Source organism: Leptodactylus fuscus, chromosome 11 (genome assembly GCF_031893055.1).
Source record: "Leptodactylus fuscus isolate aLepFus1 chromosome 11, aLepFus1.hap2, whole genome shotgun sequence".
In the NCBI taxonomy this organism is placed as follows: domain Eukaryota; kingdom Metazoa; phylum Chordata; class Amphibia; order Anura; family Leptodactylidae; genus Leptodactylus; species Leptodactylus fuscus.
In genome coordinates, this window is record NC_134275.1 from 76,755,616 (window position 1) to 76,763,865 (window position 8,250).

The 8,250-nt window shown below is 49.3% G+C and overlaps 1 protein-coding gene across 5 annotated transcripts; it reads left to right on the top strand.

The window, feature by feature from the left end:
• Nucleotides 1-523: 523 nt before the first annotated feature.
• Nucleotides 524-8,250, top strand: SLC39A7 (solute carrier family 39 member 7). Of its 5 annotated transcripts, none has more exons than XM_075260813.1 (8): nucleotides 524-602; nucleotides 1,290-1,738; nucleotides 2,975-3,143; nucleotides 3,293-3,349; nucleotides 4,255-4,395; nucleotides 4,481-4,603; nucleotides 4,681-4,877; nucleotides 7,208-8,250. In XM_075260813.1, the coding sequence occupies exons 2-8, from the start codon at nucleotides 1,295-1,297 to the stop codon at nucleotides 7,457-7,459; spliced, it is 1,383 nt and encodes a 460-aa protein (XP_075116914.1). In that variant the 5' UTR covers nucleotides 524-602; nucleotides 1,290-1,294; the 3' UTR covers nucleotides 7,460-8,250. The 5 variants fall into 5 exon arrangements, with proteins under 5 accessions (XP_075116914.1, XP_075116919.1, XP_075116915.1 ...); XM_075260818.1 differs by having other exon boundaries at nucleotides 4,255-4,389; XM_075260814.1 differs by lacking the exon at nucleotides 524-602 and adding an exon at nucleotides 620-637.

Genomic DNA, 8,250 nt, shown 5'->3' on the forward strand with positions numbered 1-8,250 from the left:
TGTATGTGACTGATGTCATCGGGTCCTTTTCAGTCACCGCTCAGGTCACCCATTGGCGTCAGTGGTCACAGGAGCGGTCCTGGTGACATATGTGAGTGATGTCATCGGGTCCTTTCCAGTCACCGCTCAGGTCACCCATTGGCCTCAGTGGTCACGTGTAGCACAGGACTTCTGGCGGTGAAGGTTCAGCACACACGACATATTTATATGAAGAAATCTTGACATTCAAGTTTCATTTTTTTTCTGAAACTTACCAAACAAGTCTAGAAGTGATAACAATATATAATGGATAGAAGTATATGGTATGCTAGGTGAGAGCCCAGATAATACTACAAGTCCCAGCATAAACTAAACACTGATTGCAGCTAAATAATTGGTTAATCCCTCAATGGACACAACAGAATGTATAATTCATCCATAGTGTCTCCAGGTGGCGACATCCGCACTAGTTTGTCCCACCCCGCGGCCCGTAAGTACTGGCAGCTGTCTCCCTGTCAGGTCTTATATTCGCTTCCGCCCTTTCTCTCTCTCGCGAGGTTTGAACTAGCATTGTATTGTGCCACGTCTGAGCCGTGCCGGTCCATAGAAAGCGGAGACCGGAGGTGAGGAGGGGGGAGAGGAGGCTGCCGGTGTAATGGTGAGGAGGGGGGAGAGGAGGCTGCCGGTGTAATGGTGAGGAGGGGGAGGGGAGAGGAGGCTGCCGGTGTAATGGTGAGGAGGGAGAGGAGGCTGCCGGTGTAATGGTGAGGAGGGGGAGGGGAGAGGAGGCTGCCGGTGTAATGGTGAGGAGGGGAGAGGAGGCTGCCGGTGTAATGGTGAGGAGGGGGAGGGGAGAGGAGGCTGCCGGTGTAATGGTGAGGAGGGGAGAGGAGGCTGCCGGTGTAATGGTGAGGAGGGGAGAGGAGGCTGCCGGTGTAATGGTGAGGAGGGGGAGGGGAGAGGAGGCTGCCGGTGTAATGGTGAGGAGGGGGAGGGGAGAGGAGGCTGCCGGTGTAATGGTGAGGAGGGGAGAGGAGGCTGCCGGTGTAATGGTGAGGAGGGGGAGGGGAGAGGAGGCTGCCGGTGTAATGGTGAGGAGGGGGAGGGGAGAGGAGGCTGCCGGTGTAATGGTGAGGAGGGGGAGGGGAGAGGAGGCTGCCGGTGAGTAGGGGGGAGAAGCTGCTGTTGCCAGAGATTGGGGCTGGGGGCTGCAGCTCATGCAGTGCTGTGGGTGACATTTTGGACTGGAGAGTCGGCAGTGTATTAGGGGATGGCGCCCTCACTAGTCGTGTGGCTGTTTTGTCTTGCAGATAAGATGGAGGCGCGCTGGCTGAGGAGATTTGCCGCTCTGGCCGTTCTCTGCATCTTGATAGTCGCAGCATTTGCTCAGGATCATGGTCACAGCCATGCCGGCCACCATCATGGGCACAGTCACGGTCACCATGGTCATAGCCATGAAGGCCACCATCATGGCCACAGTCACGGTCACCATGGTCATAGCCATGAAGATCACCATCATGGCCACAGTCACGGTCACCATGGTCATAGCCATGAAGGTCACCATGACCATGGTCACAGCCATGAAGACCTTGATCATGGTCACGGTCATGATGATTTTGCCGACTTTAAGAGCCGTTGGACTATGGGAGATGCTGCGCCGCAGGGAGCGGAGGAGGAACGTGCCAAGAGGGAGGCCCCACCACCACCACCTCCTCACGACTCCAGGGAAAAGATGGATGCGGTGACACTATGGACCTATGTAAGTAAGATCCAAACCTCTCCTTGTTCACACATGTTCTTCTGGTCCTGCATAAAGCAGTCCGTCCTGTGTTGGACAGCGATGGCTCCTGTGGGCCCTTGTTTTGACTATTTTGGGGTCTTATCTTTTTTTCCCCTGACATTGATGGCTGAGCGTTGGGTTCGCAGGACTTTCATCTTGGCATATAGATGGATTAGAAGGTTCCTGGGCACAGCGGTGTCCATAGCCTGACATCGGGCTCCACGTGCACCAGCTTGTGCTGTTTGACCCAAATTCAGCCTCATCTTGATTAGTAAATGCCCCTCACTCTGATTCCTAACAGACTCCAGACCGTGCAGGTAAAAAGCCTGATACATTGTAACAAAGTGTCAGACATTTATGTAACTGATGGATCTTATTGGGAGCGGCCTAGACTGGACACTCCATAGGCTCCTACTGATTACTGATCAGACACTGCCAATCCTGCTGACACTGCAGTGTAGTCGTGCCAATAGTGATTTGTACACGTGTAGATAGAAGGTGGAGCTGTCACTGTACAGGACTGTACACACCGCCGCAGCATTATTTACATAAAACCAGAAAAACTGATCTCTCCATCCTGGATCCACAGCCTGCAGAGAAAGACGTGATATCATCCCATGCACATAACCAGATGTGACCGCAAAGCCGCCCTATGTATATTAGTATGAGCCTGCAAACAATGGAACAGCAAACAGCTGCAAAGTCTGTAGAATAGTGAGCGCAGCTCTGGAGTATAATACAGGATAAGTAATGTATGTACACAGTGACTGCACCAGCAGAATAGTGAGCGCAGCTCTGGAGTATAATACAGGATAAGTAATGTAATGTATGTACACAGTGACTGCACCAGCAGAATAGTGAGCGCAGCTCTGGAGTATAATACAGGATAAGTAATGTAATGTATGTACACAGTGACTGCACCAGCAGAATAGTGAGCGCAGCTCTGGAGTATAATACAGGATATGTAATGTATGTACACAGTGATTTGGTTGTGTAGATGATTTTCCTATATGACTACTTATGTGAAGGTGGACATATGGATTATGACCTGGGTGAGGTTTCTCCTGGTCCTTGACTCCACACATATATCTGACCTTAGTGTACATTTGCTCTGATCTGACATGTATTCTTATCTTGCTGTGTATTTCAGGTCTCGGACATCTGTTCTCTTCTCACATCTTGTTTGTTCAGTTTTCTCATGTTTCTGTCTTGCAGGCTTTATGTGCCACGTTGCTGATCTCGGCTGCTCCTTTCTTCATCCTGTTCCTGATCCCTGTGCAGTCCAATAGCAGCCAGCACCAGTCCCTGTTGAAGCTGCTGCTGAGTTTTGCCTCAGGGGGTCTGCTGGGAGATGCTTTCTTACATCTTATCCCTCATGCACTGGGTATGAAGCTGTCATTGTTTCGTGCAGTAATATGCAGCCTGGGGTTCTCTAGCTGTGGTTAGCAGGGCATGCTGGGAGTTGTAGTCTCACCTTGGCTAAAGAGCTTTTAGTTTCAGACCATTGTTGTGACCATTGTTTTTGTTCTGTAGAACCGCACTCCCACCACGAACCTGAAGAAGAGTCTCATGGACATGGACACTCCCATGGTGAGAGGTTTTCTTATAAAACAAGTTATTCATGGGACAGGAGCTAACTTGCAGAACAGTGGGGGTTGGGCTGCTCAAACCTTTGCTGATGGGGCTGGGGTCGGGCGGCGCCAGGCTGAGTGGGGCTGGGGTCGGGCGGCGCCAGGCTGAGTGGGGCTGGGGTCGGGCGGCGCCAGGCTGAGTGGGGCTGGGGTTGGGCGGCGCCAGGCTGAGTGGGGCTGGGGTTGGGCGGCGCCAGGCTGAGTGGGGCTGGGGTTGGGCGGCGCCAGGCTGAGTGGGGCTGGGGTCGGGCGGCGCCAGGCTGAGTGGGGCTGGGGTCGGGCGGCGCCAGGCTGAGTGGGGCTGGGGTCGGGCGGCGCCAGGCTGAGTGGGGCTGGGGTCGGGCGGCGCCAGGCTGAGTGGGGCTGGGGTCGGGCGGCGCCAGGCTGAGTGGGGCTGGGGTCGGGCGGCGCCAGGGATAACTGAGTTACAGCACTCTCATTGGAATGAATGGAGCGGTGTGCACTTTGCCTGACAGCTGCTTCATTCAGACAGAGGATAACAGATTTAGACTTTCTGGTTCATGGTGTTTGTTTCACAATAATACTGTTTCTGCAGAACTTAATCCGTGGCAGTCTGACCATTGGGACCCCCACAACAATAAGAATATGGGTGCTGTTCCCCCTGTTTGTATGAAGCAGCAGTGCTCATGTTTGTCTACCACTTCATTCCAAGTGTAGGCAACTGGTGATGAAAGCGTTTGTCACCAGAAATCCTATAGATTGTGAATGAAGCAGCAGGACACCTGCTTAACCCCTTCTGCATTCAAATGGAGGACATGGGACCCCTATTCTTGTGGTTTTGAGTGGTCAGACCACCATGATCAGTTACTTAAATTTATTTTATTTTTTTCCCCCTTTGTCTAGATCACAGCCACGGCCACATGATGTCTGTCGGTTTATGGGTCCTGGCGGGAATCGTCGCTTTCCTTGTAGTTGAGAAGTTTGTGCGACATCTGAAGGGGGAGGCCGGTCATGGACACAGCCACGGTCACAGCCACAGTCCTGGTACATCACGTTCCTCCAGTCCTTGTATATCGCTGTGTGTCCTGAAGGAAGAACGTGATCATTCTCATTGTAACATTCCTCTTAGAATCCAAACCAAACTCCGAAAAGGAAAAGAGCGAGAAACCGGATGGGAAGGAAGGAGTGAGGCAGAGGAGCAAGGAGGCCGGTGCCAAGAGCAGCAAGTCAGGAAAGGAGAAGCCACACACAGGTGATGCCATAGGAGGAGCCTCAGGGTTTCCCTCTAGTGATCTCTCCCTAAACCATTTCCTTCCTCTCCCTCTGCAGACATGACTGTTTCTGGGTATCTGAACCTCGCTGCTGACTTCACACATAACTTCACGGACGGTTTAGCGATTGGCGCCTCTTTCCTGGTTAGCAGCAATGTTGGAATCGTCACCACCATCACCATCCTCCTCCATGAAGTGCCCCATGAGATCGGAGACTTCGCTATTCTGGTGCAGAGTGGTTGCACGAAGAAAAAGGTGTGTAACATTAAAGGAGAATTCTGCATTATATAAAGGGGGCTTCTTGGGCTGAAAGTATTGATGAGCTAGCTTAAAGGGATTCTACCATTAAACTACTTTTTTTTTTTTTTTTTTTTTTTTTTTTTTTTTCTAATTACCACGTCGGAATAGCCTTAAGAAAGGCTATTCGTCTTTTACCTTTAGACATGGTCTCTGCCGTGCCGTTCCGTAGAAATACCGGTTTTAACCAGCATGCAAATGAGCTCTCTGCAGCAATGAGGGCGGGCCCCAGCGCTGAAAGGCCGATGAGCGCATCCCCATTGCTGCCTGAGAGCTCTTTCCTGCGCCGCCTCCTTCTTCTGCAGCAACTCCGCCTCTTCTGGCTTCTCTTGCTCTTGTAGTTCGATACAGGAGCATAGAGAGGCCACCCCAAAATGGCCGCCAGCCGGCTCCTGTATTGAATTGCAAGAGCGGCTACCCAAAAATGGCCTTTCTTAAGGCTATTCCGACGTGTTCATTAGTAAAAAAGGTAGTTTAATGGTAGGATCCCTTTAAGGATGGGTCACTAATAGTAGATTGTATGAGAGCGTCCGACACCCAGCACCCCCACTTACAAGCTGTTCTCAGTAACAGGAAGCAGACAGCGCTGTTCTGTGTATAGTGGCCAGACCGGGTATTACAGATGGGCTTGCATTTACTTTACTGGGACCTAAAGAGCAGTAACTTGGTTTGGCCACTACACACAGAACAGCACAGTCTGCTTCATGCTGCTCAGGGAAGCTCCTGGGTGCGGGCCCTACCACATAAGCTACTATTAGTGACCTGTCCTTAGGCTAGTTCATCAATACTTTTAGCTTTGACCTCTTTACGCTAAGGTCACATGTTGTGGAAATGCAGCAAAAACCACTGCAGGAAAGAAATTGTATACATGTGTTTTCATTGCGTTTTGCTATTTCCCAACATGTCTCGGTACCTTGGTGACACAATAGGGCAGTATACTCAGCTCTCCAGGGAGCTACACCAAAATGGGGCTCGGACATGTGCAGTACTGCTCTGAATGGAGCCGAACTGTCCATGTATGAGATTTGAATTGCAAGGATCTGGGCGGCAGAATATCTGAGGAGGAGTGTAGACTGAGCACAAGCAGTGGAGGGGTGGGATGAAAGGTATGACTTTGGGGATTGCTCAGAGGCCCTGGGGAACGTCCAAGGTGATATGTGGGGTTAATTTGAATAAGCTATTAAAGTGATTTATAATGTAATGGCGGGGTCAACTGAAAGTGTAAAGGCAGTGGTAAGAATGCTTTCAGAAATAGAAGGGTTAAGCCAATTAAAGGGTCGTCAACTCTCAAACCAATAGAAAGAGACAAATATTGTATTTAAAATGAAAAGTACAATTTTCCAATATACCTTCTGCATCAGTTCCTCGTGACTTTCTAAATCTCTGCTTGCTGTTACTCATTGTACTTTCATTCAGTGAATAAAAATCATTCCATGGTCATGTGATGGACACACAGGTGCACAGCTCGTTACCAGGCAGATGTCTTGTTACTGTGCTGTGACCATAACGAGCTGTGCACCGGTGTCCATCACATGACCATGGACTGTAGATCACATGACCATGGACCGATTTTCACGCACGGAGTAAACAGAATGAATGAAAGCAAGCAGAGATCTAGAAAACTGTGAGGCATTAATGCAGAAAATACATATTTTGGGGAAAAGAAATAAAATTGAGATAATTGGAACATTTTAATTATACAAACAGGCATTACCTTTCAGTAGTGCTCGGTGGACAACCCCTTCCACAAAATTAAGGGAATAAGGAAAAGAAAAATGTAAATTCCATCAATATTCGGTGTGACCTCTGACCTTTGCCCTCCATCAGTTCTTCCTGACACTTGCAGACAGTTTTCGGCAGGTCTCGGCAGGGAGGTTGTTCCCGCCGCCATCTTGGAGAACTAAGCCCAGATCTTCTGTGGATGTTACTTGCTCCAATCCGTCTGTCTCTTCATGTCATCCCAGACAGACTGGATGATGATATCAGGGCTATATCTGCAGGGGCCGGATCATCACTCCCAGGACTCCGCCTCCAAAGGGCAAAGGTCACACTGAATATTGATGGGATTTAAATTTCTCCTTTCTTCATTCACCTTTTGTTTTATTTGACAAATGTATTAACCCTTTTATTTCTGTAAGCAGAATTACTTTACAGCATGTATCTTAATTTAAAGGGAATGTCAGAGTAATTCTCTCTATAATATGAGAATATATAATGTCCTTCATGTAGCACAGTGGTGAGCGCTGAGATCTTCTGGTGGCTGTATTGATGGTCTTTCTCTCTTGTAGGCCATGATGCTACAGCTCAGCACAGCTCTTGGCGCTCTGGCCGGCACTGCCTGCTCCCTTCTGGCAGAGGGAATCGGTGAAGCTGCCACCTTGTGGATCCTTCCATTCACTGCAGGAGGTTTCATCTACATTGCAACAGTCTCCGTCATTCCTGAGCTCCTGAAGGACTCTCGCCCAGTGCAGTCAATCTTGGAGACATTTGGCCTCCTTCTAGGAGTAGCCATGATGGTTCTGATTGCACAATTTGAGTAGGAGAACTGTCATTCCAAGAAGCGGGAGCCTGTACCCAGATACAAGTCTTATGTGAGCAGAGGGGCAACATGGTCTCCTGTGTTGTAGAGGATGTCATGTGACCTCAGACGTCCTTCGCCCTCCCTGGTCACAGTGATGCTGCAGTGTCATGGTCAACTCACCTTCATTTCAATTTTTTTTTCTTTTTTCAGGTTGGACTTGTTAATGGACCAAACTGCAATGTAATCATGAGTCTCCCCTCCCCCATAGACACTGACTCGTCCAGGTTGTTTTTCTATTGGCTCCTGACTTCTTTTCTTTGTTTTTGTACCTGTAGAATAGTGGTAACACAATAGGTCAGTCCGCTCCTTCCGGGAGTCAGGAATTCCTTTAGTCCATCGGGTTTGTCTTGTATTGATATATTATGCAGCTAGGACAATGGCACTTGTGATGAATCCAGTGTGGACTCTAAGGAATGAGAGAAGTGGTGATGGGACATTCATATCGCACTTTGTATATAAGTAGGGAATACATTGGGAGCCAGTAGTATGAAGGTGTGCTAGGGATGAGTCTGCCCCATGTCATCACCATATAACTCTGCCCAATAGTCTATTGCTTTGCCAGGACATAATGTCTAAACATCATGCAAAGTGGCAGCGCCATCTAGAGTGCAGGCTGTGTGCTTGCAGCCCTGCACTGCTCTGACTCTGTATCCAAGTACTTTCTCTGGGCTTTCAGAAGCTTTGATTTGGTGTCTCTGGAGATTGATCTCCATCTATTTTTTTAAGTAATGGAAATAAAAGAATGAAAAT